General features: G+C 40.4%; 1 protein-coding gene across 1 annotated transcript in view; it reads right to left on the reverse strand.

Annotated features, from left to right (window-relative positions):
* GSA (gamma-secretase activating protein) overlaps window positions 1-17476 on the reverse strand; it is a 108421-nt gene that overhangs the window by 32286 nt on the left and 58659 nt on the right. Inside the window, exons 13-19 of the mRNA XM_071093976.1 lie at window positions 17398-17475; window positions 15667-15744; window positions 9887-9979; window positions 9541-9758; window positions 7588-7657; window positions 6963-7045; window positions 3875-3928 (exon numbers count right to left, since the gene is read on the reverse strand). Of these exons, the coding sequence (XP_070950077.1) occupies window positions 3875-3928; window positions 6963-7045; window positions 7588-7657; window positions 9541-9758; window positions 9887-9979; window positions 15667-15744; window positions 17398-17475 (674 nt within the window). The remainder of the gene's footprint in view (window positions 1-3874; window positions 3929-6962; window positions 7046-7587; window positions 7658-9540; window positions 9759-9886; window positions 9980-15666; window positions 15745-17397; window position 17476) is intronic.

The following is a 17476-nucleotide window of genomic DNA, read 5'->3' on the forward strand; positions in this document are numbered from 1 at the left end:
CTCTTATTCGGACCTTGTGTTTAGTTTCTCGATTCATCCAAAACCATATCCAGGCCATCACCAATCATTCTATACAACAAATGCTCCTTCTAACAACCCCACAATATCACCCCTTACCACAAAATCTTCCTTCAGCTTAATCTCTCCCACTCTAGATTCCCATGCCTCCCCTAATCCTGCTCAGGCCTCTGAATATCAGGCCTCTGAACCCAAGCTAAGCCATCATATCCCCTGTGACCTGCACGTACACATCCAGATGGCCTGAAGCAAGTGAAGAATCACAAAAGAAGTGAAAATGGCTGGTTCCTGCCTTAACTGATGACATTCCACCATTGTGATATGTTTCTTCCCCACCTTAACTGAGTGATTAACCTTGTGAAATTCCTTCTTCTGGCTCAGTAGCTCCCCGGCTGAGCACCTTTTGACCCCTGCCCGAAAGAGAACAACCCCCGTTGACTGTAATTTTCCACTACCCACCCAAATCCTATAAAATGGCCCCACCCCTATCTCCCTTCGCTGACTCTCTTTTCAGACTCAGCCCACCTGCACCCAGGTGATTAAAAAGCTTTATTGTTCACACAAAGCCCGTTTGGTGGTCTCTTCACATGGACGCGTGTGACATCCCTTTCACTGAATATCAATTTATCATAAGAATCAAATGCTATAAAAATCGTCATAGCCTTTCACCCAATATTACTTCTGGGCTCTTAACCTTAGGGGAATAGATCAAAAGAAAAACTATATGTATAAAAATATTCACTTTGAGAGGCCAAGGTGGGCAGATCACCTGAGGTCAGGAGTTCAAGACCAGCCTGACCAACATGGTGAAACCCCACCTCTACTAAAAATACAAAAATTATCTGGGCATGGTGGTGCACGCCTGTAATCTCAGCTACTCAGGAGGCTGAGTAGAACAAAACAGAAGAACAATTGAGTTAAGGCACTGCAACCCAGCAGGGCATGGTGGCTCATACCTGTAATACCAACACTTTGGGAGGCCGAGTTGGGAGGATGGCTTTAGCCTAGGAGTTCGAAACTAGCTTGGACAACATAGTAATTCCCTGTCTCTACAAAAAAAAAAAAAAGTTTTAATTAACCAGACATGATGACATGCACATGTAGTTCTAGCTACTCAGGAGGCTGAAGGAGGAGGACTGCTTGAGCCCAGGAGTTCAAGGTTGCAGTGAGCTATGACTGTGTCACTGCACTCTAGCCTGGGTAACAGAGTGAGACCCTACCTCAAAATAAAATATGACATACTTATTGTGGTGTTTTGTATGTATTAATTTTCATCCACCCACCCCTGGTTCATAATGCCCATAGCCTTTGTTACAGCCTACTGTTATAATATTGGGTGTTTTAGGCTTCGGAACCAGGACTAGTCTCAGGAAACTCTCTCTCCTGCTTTCCTTTCACCTGCCCTAAGGCAGGACTCTCCCCCCACCACCACTCCCCACCACCACCCCCGCCCCACCCCCCTACCTTTCTGATTGTGGATCTTAAGACCCTCCCCTAAGAGGGCCCCACCTTATACCCTGGAGGAAAGGAATGCTTCCATAAAAATCCCAGAGGACTGGGTTGGGGAAGTTTCCCCATAGCTGAACAGGTGGAGGTTCCTGGAGGGTGGTGAGTCCAACGAGGGCCTGGAAGCTCCACGCCCCTTCCTCCAGACCTTACTCTATGCATCTCTTCATCTGTATCCTTTGCAATATCCTTTATAATAGGCCACTAAACATGTTTCCCTGAGTTCTGTGAGCCACCCCAGCTAATTAACCAAACCTAAAGAGGTTTCGTGGGAACCCCAACTTGAAGACAGTTGGTCAGAAGTTCCAGAGGCCTGGACTTGCACCTGGTATCTGAGGGTATGGAAGGTAGTCTTGGGGACTATGCCCCCCAACCTGTGGGATCTGACACTGTCTCTGGGTAGGTAGCGTCAGAACTGAATTAGAGGACACCCAGCTGCTGTCTGCTGCTTGGTGCGTGAGGAAAGAATTCCCACACATTTGGTAACAGAAGTGTTTTTCTGTGTTGATTATTGTTGCAGTGCGAGAGAGAGAAAACACAGTTTGGACAGAGTTTTTCCTCACACACTTATTAATTTAAAATAATAAAAATAAAAAGACACTGCCATCCAGTGGAATCCTATACAGTCATTAGAAATTATAAGTTTACATAGCAACATGAAAAAATGTTTACAATAACATAATTTCTAAAATTTATCTAATATCTCTAGATCACAATTACTACTGGGTAAAATATGCATACCTATAACAAAAGCCAAGAGGAAATGGGGGAGAAGAGACAGTTGGTACATTAGGCACTATAGAATTGTGGATGATATTTCTTTCAAAATTTTTCTTCACTGGTTTGTTGTCCATTAAAAAAATTATGGTCTGGCATGGTGGTTCACACCTATAATCCTAGCACTCTGAGAGGCTAAGGCAGGAGGATGACTTGAGGCCAGTAGATTGAGATCAGCCTGGCAACATAGCAAGATCCCATCTCTACAAAAAAAATAAGAAAAAATAAGAAACTGGATGGGTGTGGTGACTCATGACTATAGTCCAACTACTCAGGAGGCTGAGATGGAAGGATTGCTTGAGCCCAGGAATTAGAGATTTTAGTGAGCTATGATCATGCCACTGCACTCCAGCCTGGGCAACAAAAGGAGACCCCATCTCTAAAAATAAAATAAAAACACATTATGGATTTGGTAAGACTAGTGGAAAGGGCAGAAACAATAAACAATAAATAAAATGAAAGGGTGGAATCTTTTAAAACACCTTTTAAACTATTAACAAAACCTTTCTTTTCTCTTCATCTTCACATGTTAGTAGGACTTCACAGCAGTCCCATGCTTTTGCCTGGAAACACAGATCATCAGTCTATTTTTAAGGGATTCTTCTTAAGACCAAAACCTAGAACCACTAACCTGGGCCCCGATCTGCGCTCTCTCGCCCGCAGTGAATCACTGTGACCTCAAATGCCACAGCCTTCCCCCAGCTGCCCAGGCCTAGCTTGCCCTTCACAGATACAAAAGAATCAAATGGAAATAAAAGGCATCAGCACCCGGAGCTCCCTGCTGCCAGAAGTTGAGATTTCCCAGTCTACATCAAGCTATGATTAACAGGAGGCAATGCCAAATGCCAAAAACAACAAAGGAGCTTCAAGGAAACTGCACTAAAATACTCCCCCTAGTTTTAACGACATACATATTATTTTCTACTCACTGCACCCCATTCTCATATGGTACTCCGAAACTATTCTGAAGCCACCAGGTTGCAGAAAGACACTAACAGCTACAGCTTAATGTTCAGAGGTTGATGGAGACCACGTAGTGGGCCAATACAGATCACTCTTGAGAAACAAAAAAGCTGTTTTTAGAACCAGAAGGAAATTAGATAATCCTAGCCCACATTATTTAATGGTTTTAAGACTGGAAATTCTGTGTGTGTGTGTGTGTGTGTGTGTGTGTGTGTGTGCGTGTGCGCGCGCGCGCGCGCACTCATTTTGAGGGAGTAATAGTTGTGCAAATAAAGTAAAAGCAGCTACCAGCCTCTCTAAAGATCATCTACCAGACCTCCCTAGTACAGCCTGGCCTGAGGCACAGTTTTGGAAGGTTTAAGTTGAGCACCGTAATTCTCTTCTATCTTCAGGAAACTTCCTTCTTCAAAGAGCATTCCTGAGAATTGCCATACTATCATACTCAGTGATCACTCACCCATGTAGGAAGGATTCTCCAGAAAACCCACCCTAGTGCCTCGCCCTCCCCGCCCCAGCCAATTTGCAATCCCTTTTGGAACCACCATAATACTCAGGCAGCAGAGCTTTAATCATGTGTCTGTACTTTCGTTTCTTGCTCTAAGGGACCTACCTTCATAAAAGGCAATGCAATGTCTTCTGTCACAAGAGTTATTCCAGGAATTTCCTATAGTGGGGAAAAAAACACACACACCGCTGCTCAGTGTATGAGCTACCACTAGCTCAAGCTTTCAGGGAGTGTTTTCTGCACAGAAAGAAGCTAAGGGCAGCTTCCAGTTTCTAACCTCTACTTTAAATAAACCTTGGAGCACATAAATAACAGTGAATATAGCCTAGCCTATCTCTTGCCTCCAGAAGGAACGTATTCTTTAAAGTCACAATTATAATAGTTGACAGGGTCTCTAAACGAAAGGAAAAGACAATTACAAAGAAATAGAGAGCAAATAGGGTATTTTTATACATTTCTATTAAAGAACAAATGAGGCAAATTATGTTTGCACCAAATGTAATGATAAAGAGGAAATGTTTCATTATCAATACTCCTTCCTCTCTTCTTTCACTTAAATGTATTATAGTTGGCCCCTACCTCACTAGAAGGAACCAAGACTAACGGAATTCTTGCATGACTTGGCTGGATAATTGTTCTGTACCTCATTGTCCTCTGTAATTTCAGAGGTAAGAGCTCCCCATAAAAAAGTTTCTGCAGCAGCCAGGTGCAGTGGCTCGCACCTGTAATCCCAGAACTTTGGGAGGCCAAGGCTGGCAGATCACTTTAGATCAGGAGTTGGAGACCAGCCTGGCCAACATGGTGAAACCCCGTCTGTACTAAAAAACAAAAAAATTAGCCAGGCATGGTGGCGGGTGCCTGTATTTCCAGCAACTCAGGAGGCTGAGGCAGGAGAATCACTTGAGCCTGGGAGGTGGAGGTTGCAATGAGCTGAGATTGTGCCATTGCACTCCAGCCTGGATGACAGAGCAAGACTCCATCTCTAAAGAAAAAAAAAAGTTTGTGCAGCGCTATCATCATGGCAAATCTGAAAAGTGAACAATTCATTTCAAGAAGGGCAAATGATAGCATTCTGCTAACTAGTGAGCGTTAAAACAGAAATTTAATGAAATGATAAACTTTCAAGATTGCCCTTTATTCACTATTACTTTGAAAAGTGTATCTGTATGTTAATTATGTAAGTAGCCTCTCATCTGGTCAAATCAGCTTCCATTTCCTTAAAAAAAGTAGGTAAGTATATAAGAAAATATTTTACGAGATGTAATGTAGAAATAAAAATTGATATTTGTCTAGAATTTAAATGACCGAGATTTTACTGAGACAGAATATTCCTGTAAAAAAAGGGTATCACAGTGACAGAGAAATACATTTTCAGAACATGCAAACAACTAAGTTCTTCATTGTGACAGTTGAAAGCTGTGATAAGAATCTATTGTGAGCTTCATTTATCACTACAGAGGATACCTCAAAAAAAAACATTAAAATTTCATTACGGTTTTAGGTTATAAATGGCATTTTAAAAGAGGTATAGTTGTTTGCAAAACATAATTCAGGATTATCTATTTGTAAGGGCATCATATTTTCTATTATCTTAAAAAATCCAAGTCAGTTGTCTCCTACAAAAGTGTGAAGTCCATGTTTTCTCCTGTGGCAGCTTTTTATTAAGGTTGTAGCATTAAGAACATTTGCAGATTAGAGAAAAATAAATGATTTACATCACAGCTAATGATAAGCATAGACTCATAGATTTTTCAAGATTAGAAGAGATCTTTAAGGTAACCTAGTCCAATCACAAGAAGTTTAAAGCAACATGGCAAACTCCAAGATTAGTTCAGTACAGGGAGGTTATAACCACAGGTTTCTTTATATCGCTCTTCTTGTGGGACTTACTGATGTCACCCTGTGCGTGTCCACAATAGCTGCTCCGCCCTACACAATCTTGAGAAGTGCAAAAGAGAAGCGTTACCCTCAAGGTGATATTCTCACACCACATCCAGTTAACATGTGGCTCAGTCTTTTAACACAACCCTGGGAACCAGTGGTCCCAACTGCCTCCTGGACACTTTGAACACAGGACATAACAGTGGGGGGTTGGTAAGGGAGGGAGCGGAGATGTGCATTTCCTGACTCCAGGGTGGTGTAACCTGCAGACTTCCTGTCGTATGACCACAGGGTCTGCATGTCTATTCACATGTGTTCCGAAAGAAAAAAGTGGGCACCTAGAGCGGGAACAAGCTCAGGCCTTTCCCTTAAATTCTAAGGTGAGGCATAAAAATCTAGTAACTATGACAGTAAAAGACAAAGAAAAGGCCTTTAGGAAAGTACTGCCACTGTGCATACCAAAACTTTGGAAAGTAATCAAACACACTTGATACATCTTTTTTAAGGACTATACTTAGACAGGGTCTAAACATAAAGTGTCACCATTTATCCTAGTACATCTTTTCCTATGACTGTGTTAAATTTGACTTATTTTTCTAAATACCTTTTTGATATAAACTTCTGCCTCAAAAGCAAGCATGTAGTTCTAATATCTAAATAAGAAACAAGAGGCAGAACTTTTTCAGGCACAGCCTATGCATGGTTTTCACTTGCTGGGCCAGCAAAGCTCTGTCTACTGTACCATATTCAAGAGAAAATGAGCAGTGTTTTAGCTCAACACATCCTAATTTAAAAGGAGGGAGTCTGAACCGACAGGGAGAAATAGTCAGTTGGGGTGAGTGTGCCTAAGATTGCTGACTTTTACTGATCCTGAAGCTCTAGAGTTATTACAGATTTTTTAATGGGGCAGGAAAAAGAGGTCATGAAGATCCTTATCTACCAAGTATAATAGCAGCAATGCACCCATTCCTCACTTACATAAACCTAGTACATATCGTAATCCACTCTAGTCACTTAGAAAATAAAAATACCATGATAGAGGTTTAGTTCTGCCTGGTAACAGGAAGAATAATAAATACCCTGTTTACCTGCTCCTTCGGTTTTACTGTTTTTATACAAATACTTTTGGCCAATAGCAGGGATTCGCTATTACTTTTCTGCCAAAAAAAGAAAAAAAAAAACAACTCGGTTCTTTATCAGTCAAAACAGTAGTGAAATCACGACCCTGATGACTATAAGAGGGGTGTCCAACAACTGACCCACAACTGGGAATTGATTTTATTTGCACACAGCATACACAGTGTTAACTTACTGTATTCCAAGTGAGCACTGAGGAATGTGGCAATAGTTTGTCCATGTTACTTGTCTCTGAATATACACTCCAATATGAAGAAGCTGAGTAGATTTTTTTTAAATGGGGGAAAAAAGATGTGGTTTAATAAGATGATGACAGCATTGTAATTCAACCAAAACAAGCAAACCAACAAAGTTTTCATTGTCTTATCCCTCATCCTCAAAATGGTAACCATTATGATTTTATCTACTGACTAAAATTTTCAGGTTCTGCTTTTTACAATGAGAACAATAACTTAGTACTATATCTACCCAAATGACATTATGTCACTTCATACGAAACCAGCCAACAAAAAACTGGGCTAAGAAAGTTACATCTTACTGGAAAAAAAAATCACTAATAAGGTTATAGAATCAAGATCCTATCTTGTATCTCATCAATCTCTGTACAGCCATAGCTTCTTAGAAAACCACAAGAGAATGAAATTTAATTAGCTGCTGACTCCGATAGAGTTTTTTTCTTTTTTTTAATGTGCTCCTAAGCAGCATTTGGACAGGTTGAGGCATTCATTATCAACTTACTGCTTTCCCTCAAGCAAAAAGGTCAAGTATTCAACTTAAGGTGCAATATCAGCAACACTTACCAATTATAAATTCCTGAATGAGGTCAAATGAATGGCAGGCAGAGACATTCTCAGAAATCCATTGAATAATCTTTAAAAAGTCAGACAAAACTCTGTTGGTATTTAAATCTGCTCTCTGCCTCCACTACCAAAGAAGTACAAATATACATGAAGCTTTTGCATTCTATACCTATTTTAGAATTGCCTAAGAATATACTCACTTCTACACTATCTTCAAGATACATAATGCAATTCTGGGTAGGTAAAACAGCATATTATAAGTGAGATCCTTTTCATACATCTTTTAAATAAATCTCCTTGGCTGGGAACCAAATAAACGTTCTTCAACCTAACGTTTGCGCAAGAATAGGTCATGTTATAGCAAAGCACCAGTGGAAAGAGCTGTGGGATCCAGGAAAAAAAGCAAAACAAAACCACTAGGCTTGGAGGCAGCAGAGCTGGGTGTGAATTCCAGCTGGTCCTCAGTGTGAATACGGACATACCAGTTAACCTTTGTGAGCATCACTGTACTGTCTTCCGAGGAGGGATAATTCTTGCTCTACCATCAACTCTCTCATCTCCATAATCGTCCTCACCTGCTGGAGGAATGTTTGCCATCTCAGCACTGACAGATAATATAAGACACACCTAGCTATGGTGCACACTTGCACTTCTGCTCCTACCAGTAAGCTGTTTTATTCAAAACCTGTTTATGCTATTGTACTTATTTTCAAAATTAGGTAATACAATATTACTACAGACAAGTAAAATGTGGATGCAGAGAGTGTCATTGGGTCAGTAAAAGCTGAATGTTTTGGAAAGAGTCAAAGGCATGTCTCTAAAACACTAGAAAACTAGGTTCAGGGGAAACAACTAAAAAGATTGGGTAAAAAAATGCCTGGTATACACAGATTGCTTTGTAAGGGTCTTTAAATCACTATATCCTTAGACATAAAAATTTTTAAAAAGTAACAAGAAGTTAGAGGTAACTCATTACTAGTGCTTTTATGCAAGAAAAATGATGTTGCACTTCAATTAGCAGATGCACGAAGAAAGGCTTGAGTCAAAGCATAGGTGAATAATGTACATTTTAATGTTTTAGGTTAAAATAAAATGTCTAATGTCTCTTTTTTTTTTTTTTTTTTTTGGTAGTTAACCAGCCACTCATTGATCTTAACTACATCTGATAAGGAGATTTCTCTGACTTCACAGGATAGCTGTAAAATAACACAGAAAGTGTGTGGATAAACTTAATAAACTCTAATGTGAAATACAAATGTAAGCTATTTTTATTATAAATGTAATAAATAATCTGCCACAGATTTTAGTCCTTTTGATGATTATAGATCAAATACAGACCAGGAAAAAAAGTAGATATTTAAGAAGCGCATTATTTATGGAGCTCTTCATTGAAATGTTACTGACACAGCTAAACATTTATTCCCAATATGGAAAAGGGAGTACCCAAAAGAACAGAAACACCCTGAGTCTGAGACCTGGTAGGGATCCATAAAAAAGCAACACAAAAGACGATGATGTCAGCAGAAAGGCCATACACCTCAATTAATTCTAACTAAATAAAAATAACTCCTGACCATTTTCTTTCTTTTTTTTTTTTTTGAGACAGAGTTTCGTTCTTGTCGCCCAGGCTGGAGTGCAATGGCGCGATCTCGGCTCACTGCAACCTCCACCTCCCAGGTTCAAGCAATTCTCCTGCCTCAGCCTCCCAAGTAGCTGGGATTACAGGCATGCACCACCATGCCTGGCTAATTTTGTATTTTTAGTAGAGACAGGGTTTCTCCATGTTGAGGCTGGTCTCGAACTCCTGACCTCAGGTGATCCGCCCGCCTCAGCCTCCCAAAGTGCTGGGATTACAGGCATGAGCCACTGCGCCCGGTGACCATTTTCAACCACAAAATAAATAGGTTCAGTGTCGTCTATCTGTACATTTTAAAACATGAGCTATCTTCTCACCTGGCCTTCCAGGAACCGCGTGCCTTGACCGCAGTAGAGCGCACAGTGCAACGCGGCCATCTTCTCACAGTCTAAGCGGGTGTTCTGCAGAAGCTGTAATAAAGATGACTGGCTGAGCAGTGCTCTATAGAGCTTTCCAGAACAACAATCCAGTACCAGGGACCCTGACAATGACTGTAAAGGGCAATGAGGTAGCATATCAATCATTTCATTATTTCCTGGCCAAAAAAAAAAAAAAAAAAGTAGATCAGCAAACAAAAGAACCTCCTTTCACCCAAACATAAATTATTAAAGTCAAAACAAACTCAAATAGGCCATCTCTACAAGAGAAAAACTATAACCGTACCTGTCAGAAAAAGACTGTGGCAGATCAGGTCTGGATGTTGAACATTAAGTAGGTGGAAGAAATGACCAGGTAAGTAAACAGCCACATAATAGTCTATAGAAGAGAAAGATTTACATCATCTACATGTGGTAAGAGCTGCACAGGTACAGAACGTCACATTATCCCTGCCTTTCTCTGAATATTTCAAAAGGCAAAAGTTTTACCAATTTAATAAGCTATCTAATGACAGTCCTTTTTTTTTTTTTTTTTTTTTTTTTTTTTTGAGGCAGAGTCTCGCTGTGTCGCCCAGGCTGGAGTGCAGTGACCGGATCTCGGCTCATTGCAAGTTCCGCCTCCTGGGTTTATGCCATTCTCCTGCCTCAGCCTCCCAAGTAGCTGGGACTATTTTTGTATTTTTTTTTTTAGAGACGGGGTTTCACCGTGTTAGCCAGGATGGTCTTGATCTCCTGACCTCGTGATCCGCCCGTCTCAGCCTCCCAAAGTGCTGGGATTACAGGCTTGAGTCACCGCGCCCGGCCTTTTTATTTTTTATTTTTTTTGAGACAGAGTCTCACTCTGTCACCCAGGCTGGAGTTGCGGTGGCGTGATGTCGGCCCACTGCAGCCTCAAACTCCTGGGCTCAAGTGATCCTCCCCACCTCAGCCTCCCAAGTAGCTGGGACTACAGGCCCCAACACCCCACTAATATTTTCTATTTTTATAGAGATGGAGTCTCACCATATTGCCCAGGCTGGTCTTGATCCTGGGCTCAAGCAACCCTCCTGCTTCAGCCTCCCAGAGTGCTGGGATTACAGGCATGAGCTACCACGACCAGCCACATTTCTCTTACTAGGTAAACCTCATTTATTTCTATCTTCGGCTAATTTTCTTCAGATATTTAGCCATGGTTATCTTAATTTATACCTGCAGTTTTGTTTCTAAGTGATTTGTGGCTTTATGTGAATCCAAATGACCTCAGAGCAAATTAGAATAAAAAATATCAAGCAACATGAATTATTCCTTAATCTGGTAGGCTGGAAATAGCTTATATTGGGAATTTTCTTCATAATTTCTGCCAGTTTGGGGAAGCTCTAAAATTTTGTTGCCCATGTTCGTCCACTGATCATCATCATCATCAGCAGCAGCAGGAGCATTTTGTTTAGAAAACCTTTAAATCAATATTCATCAGAACAATCTCTGCAGACACACTGACACTTTGTGAAGTACTAATTTATTTCCTTGCATATCAAGCTGACTAGAATTCACACCTTCGATCCCTGCACTAGATATTTTTGTACCAAGAACATTTGTACTCAGATGGAGACAAGGTATAAAAAAATAGGTTTCTGGAGAATGGAAGGGTGGAAGTAGCCCTTGCCAATACTTTTTCTAGGATCTTAAAAAACAGAAATTCACACAGTAGTAATTTTATATAGATGGAACATTTAAATTATAAGTGAGCCAGCTAGACTCCTTTTCCTGAGAAGTGAAGGAACACATGCTAATCATTTGCATAGAAGGCGTTCTGTGGAAAGGAAAGAGGATATAGAACTCAAACCAGTTGACTTAGAAGTGTCCTTTCAGTCAACGTGGATTAAATGATGCTAAAGCGCCTAGCACGAATGGTGGCAATCATCTTATTATGGCAACACTTTACCAGCAAAAACACAAACAAGAATATAGTGGGACATAATGAAAAGGTATCGGCATCAAATGACCTAGTTACCTCCCAGCTGTACCACTTAACTAGTTAATTAGGATGGCACTATATCCGTGGGGAGGTGGCATTTGAAAATATATGACCCTGATTTGGGTAGCCACATCACTGAGGCAGGGAGAGGGAGATTCCTATTTGGCATTTGGTGAGTGGGCTCCAGTGATGGATGTTCAGTCCCTCAATGAGCAGGGAATTATTGTCTCACCAAAAGGGTCAGTAGTATCTGTGGTAGGCTGAATGATGGCTCCTGAAGATATGCACATGCTAATCCCCAGAACCTGTGAGTAGGGTAAAAGAGACCTTGCAGATGTGACTAGGATCTCGAGATGGGGAGACTATCCTGGAATATCCAGGTAGACACAGGTAGGCACAAAAATCCTTATGAGATGGAGATTTGACTAGAGAAGAGAAGACGACCATACGATGAGGAAAGTAGTTGGAATGAAGGGGCCACAAGCCAAGAAATACTAGCCTCTAGTCAGGGGTGTCCAATCTTTTGACTTCCCTGGGCCACACTGGGGAGAAGAACTGCCTTGGGTCACACATAAAATACACTAATGACAACTGATAAGCTAAAAAAATTTAAAAATTAAAATCTCAAAAACAATGTTTTAAGAAAGTTTACAGATCTGTGTTGGGCCACATTCAAGCCATACTGGGTTATGTGCAGCCCATGGACCAAGGGTTGGACAAGCTTGCACTAGAGGCTGGAGGGAGGACGCAAGGAACAAATTCTTCCCTGGAGCCTCCAGAAGGCACCAGTCCTGCCCACACTTTGGTTTAGCCCCTTCAAGACTCATTTCGAACTTCCAACTTTACAGAACTTTAAGAGAACGTCTGTGGTGTCTGAAACTCTCAAGCCTGTAATCCCAGCACTTTGGGAGGCTGAGACGGGCGGATCACGAGGTCAGGAGATCGAGACCATCCTGGCTAACACGGTGAAACCCCGTCTCTACTAAAAATACAAAAAAAATAAGCCGGGCGAGGTGGCGGGCGCCTGTAGTCCCAGCTGCTCAGGAGGCTGAGGCAGGAGAATTGCGCGAACCCAGGAGGTGGAACTTGCAGTGAGCAGAGATCCGGCCACTGCACTCCAGCCTGGGCGACAGAGCGAGACTCCGTCTCAAAAAAAATAAAATAAAATAAAAAATAAAAAATAAAAAATTTGTTACAGCAACAATAAACGAATACAGGATATGCTAACTAGCCCGATTTGATCATTCCACAATGTATACAGGTATCAAAACACCACATTGTACTCCATAAATATATACAATTACTATTTGTCAGTTAAAAACAAAATAAGGTAGGGTATTATTTTTATTGGCTGGGCACGGTGGCTCATGCCTGTAATCCCAGCACTTTGGGAGGCTGAGGCAGGTGGATTACTTGAGGTCAGGAGTTCAAGACCAGCCTGGATAGCCTGGCAAAACCCCATCTCTAGGAAAAATACAAAAAATTAGCTGGGCATGGCGGCATGTGCCTGTAATCCCAGCTACTCAGGAGGCTGAGGAGGGAGGATAGTTTGAGCCCAGAAGCCAGAGGTTGAAGTGAGCCAAGATCATACCACTGTACTCCAGCCTGGGAAACACAGCAAGATCCTGTCTCAAACAAACAAACAAAAAGTTTGCTAGGAAGATTTGATGAAAGAACTCTGTATCAATTTATTATATTTTATTTGCTGACTTTTCTAATAAAGATCTTATATGGAGAAGAAAAGGTACCACACATAAGCAGAAGCTATATGTACACTCATACGCCACATGTAAAATGGACACTTTAATTCTTATAATTTCAAGAAAATAATTTAATCACCTATATTTAGTTAAAACTTTAATGTTTGAAAACATTTAGACTAAAGTTTTACATTTTTAAAAATATATCAAAAATGCTATAAGATAAAAATCAAATTCTATGAATAAATATGTTTAAATTAAGTACTCTAGGATTGTAACACTGACAACACTAATTATCTTTTCTAGTTTGGGCAGTTATGTTGCATACCATGTGGGTGACTGATGGGATCATTTCACTTCATTTTCTCTCAGTTTATTCTGGATTGCATTAGAGAAAAATACTAAAACAACACCTCTAAACAAAATACTTGATAAAGTTTTAGTTGAAATAAAATGCTAAGAAAACAAAATAACAAAATGTTTAAAGAAACTATTAATAGGCCAAGCGCACTGGCTCACACCTGTAATCCCAGCACTTTGGGAGGCCGAGGCTGGTGGATCACGAGGTCAGGAGTTCAAGACCAGCCTGGCCAAGATGGTGAAACCCTGTCTCTACTAAAAATACAAAATAATTAGCCAGGCATGGTGGCGCACACCTGTAATCCCAGCTACTTGGGAAGCTGAGGCAGAGAATTGCTTGAACCCGGGAGGCAGAGGTTGCAGTGAGCCGAAATCGCGCCACTGCACCCCACCCTGGGCGACAGAACAAGACTCCATCTCAAAAAAAAAAAAAAAACTAAGAATAATCTAGGGTCCCTGATAAAAGACACTGAAGTAAGCCTGAGCACAGAGCTCACTCCTTCTGAGACTCAGTTTCGTTATCTGTAAAATGGGGATAATATCACCAATCAGAATTGCTGTAGGGAACAAGATAACAACTAAAACACTTAACATATAGTACTCATTACATAAATAGTAGCTCCTTACTTATAAATATATCTTTCTTATATAGAAGTGTTTGGGGTTCATGGAAAATTTCAAAAAGTTATTCTTTAATATTTTCATCAATATTAGCCCATTTTAATAGGGTGACAGTCCAGGGAAATTGCATGTAGTTAGTAGCCAAAAATATATTACTCAAAAAAAACAATATTGTTGTCATAAAAATTACCTGTAGAGCAGTTTTAAACTGGGCTATGATTTTGTGCCTATAAAACGTGCTTAAGAAGGAAAGACAACATGTGAAAAATAGCCTATTTTTACAAGCTTGTATTTCTGGCCTCTCCACATGCTGAAGACCACAGATTAAATCTTGCCTGCCCTTTGCAAGTCATTCCCAGGGATGAAAAAAGGAAGGATACCTTTGCCCTCCCAAAGTGCTGTTTTCTTAGTGGAAAGTTTCCCACATCACTCTTGAGATGGGATGCTGATAAAGCATTGCTGATAAGAATCAAGTCCCAGACCCAGGAAACCTTCTATAATATTTATCTCTCTCATCACAGGAAGCAGTAGAACCAGGCTTCCCTAAGGCAATTTCCCACAAATTCAGAGATCATGTTTAAAATTTGCCCATACTGGCCCACTCAGCGTAAGTATCCAACCTCATCAACAGTAGCATTCAAAATAAAAATCACTTTGCTCAGTTTCCTCACATTGCACTCTCCCAAACATGCGTCATGACAGTAGACGGACTGTGGAATAGGGATGGAAAAAGATATCAAAGAATTACATGCTCTAAACCTGAAGCTCCTTTTTTAAAGGAAATGTTCCATATGCCATGTTCCATATGCAAGCAAGTAAAGCATTACTTAGTCTTGTGCTAAACTTTGTGCCCCACATCCCAACTGGCATGGAAAAGCAGCTTTCAGGCAGGAGGTACAACAAACCCTTTCTTTATTTTCTTCATTATACTCAGGTTCCCTTCACCATATTTACTCAGTGAAAACAACTCAAGCTGATCCATAAATCATTAATGGGACTTGGAAGCTTTTCAAGATTAGCAACAGGAAATAGACAATTTCCCAGGGGCCCCTGTCCTCTCTATAATCAAGGGATAATATGATGCATTATTTCTCATGGGCTATTTGGGAATATCTCATACAAGTCATCATTTTTATGCTAACAAATGGCTTTTTAGGCTGCTACCAAAAAACATAAGAAAGCTCACAGCCTAGGTTCTCTAAAAAGGGAAGATACATCCCCCAACCCTTTCAAGCCAAAGGCTAAGGAGTTGAGAGGGAGGGGTGTGTTCCAGAGAAAATCTTCTCTTGTCAGACTTCAAGTGGGTCATTGACTGTCATCACAATCCAAGTCTCAAAGAGGCATGAGAAATGGGATAGTATAGAAGGCTGAGGTATATCATGCCCAGGAAGAAGTGTTCAGAGCAGGGGGTGTGATCTCTCCATCACTCACCAAGGTTGAGAAAAGTAATGCCCTTTGTCACGTGTGAGCCAACATTCTCAAGAGAAGTAGTGAAGGTCTTGCTGTGTCCTGCAAAGAGAGAACAAGAAGCCAGAGAATGTTAAACAAAGAACTGGAACTCCACCCAAGGCAGTGACTATGTAACACACTAAATTTTCAGTGACCTGAAACTGGTAAGTGGGCATCTTCAGACTTCTAGATTTCATGGTTCTCCTCATTCTCCAAAACCCAGCACTGAAGGCGGATAATCTGAGGGCAGTCACACTCCAGTAGTTGTTCTAGGCTTATTATAATCTTAGACCATGACAGGTGGATTGTTCAGGGAGGGGAGGATCTGAAGGAATTTACTTAAAGATCCAAGAGATAGAGATGACCACATGGCTCATTGGCCCTCATTCCTCAAGGCTCACTGCCACACACATGCAGTCATTAAGACCCTCTGAGACTTCTCCAAATCACTTACAAATCCCACTTTTAGGTAGGAAGGGAATTAGTCGAGCTAACAACCTCAGTATATTGGCCTTTCCTCTCTACTTTCTAACTCTTAATCTTCAGAAAAGTTTTATTTACTGGCTTTGATCAATAGATTAACGATTAGAAAAATGCATGAAAATTTTCCACAAAAATCTCAAACTTATACGACTTAAGTATGAATAGTATATATGTCTAGTTCTGAAGTTACTTTAGTTTTTCCATTAAGTTCTTAAACTTTTTTACCTTGATCTCTAACCTAAGGAGGTAATATTAGGTCCATCTATAGAATAAGCAGCTCTGGTGTGGCTTGGCATAATTTTTTTAAATATTGGAAAAATTTTCATCTTTAAAAAACTTTAAATACACCCATACTATATACTGCACAAATACTCATTTTAAGGAACTAAACAAGCAAAACAATTACTCCTTAGTTCAAACTAAAAACTATTACAGGGCACACTGTGATCAACTACAGAACCAGGAGAAAACAGGCATTTGACTGCTGCTCCCTAGACTGTTTATCAATATCTTGGGCCATAGATGTGTGCAATGGAATAAATGTATCTTAGATCTAAAACCTGTTGAGGTCTGAGATCATGGATGCTTTTAACTAAAACCCTATGTAACTCTGTAAGTTAAATCTATAGATACTTTCCAATTAGCAATAACTAAAAAGCAAATAAACACACTTTGGGTAAATACCTCCCTCAGGATTGGTCCACAAGCTTAGAAAAATATATAGGCCAGGATAAAAATATACAATATATAAAAATAACTAGCTAACTTGATATTCACCATTGGCAACTTTCTTCAGGAAATATATATCCTGTAAGTATACAGATATAGAATGAACTAATAAAAATTGATTCAATGGTAATCTCAGCCGGGCATGGTAGCTCACACCTATAATTCCCACACTTTGGGAAGCTGAGGCGGGTGGATCGCTTGAGCTCAGAAGTTCAAGACTACCCTGGGCAACATGGTGAAACCCCATCTCTAAAAAAATACACAAATTAGCTAGGCATGATGGAACACGCCTGTAGTCCCAGCTACTTGGTGGGCTGAGGAGGAAGGATCACCTGAGACCATGAGGTTGAAGCTGCAGTGAGCAGTATTCATGCCACCGCATGTGACAAAGGGAGACCCTGTCTCCAAAAAATTACTAATAACACTGTTAAGAGCTATCTAATTTGCTACTATTTGGAAAAAGTTATCATGTAAAAGTAACAAAGAAGACATGAAAAGTACCTTTATGAATGTAAAACACTGAATATGTGATTTGTTCCCAAGAGGCACACTTCGGGCTGTAACATACACACAAACTTCC

Source organism: Macaca nemestrina, chromosome 4 (genome assembly GCF_043159975.1).
Source record: "Macaca nemestrina isolate mMacNem1 chromosome 4, mMacNem.hap1, whole genome shotgun sequence".
NCBI lineage: Eukaryota > Metazoa > Chordata > Mammalia > Primates > Cercopithecidae > Macaca > Macaca nemestrina.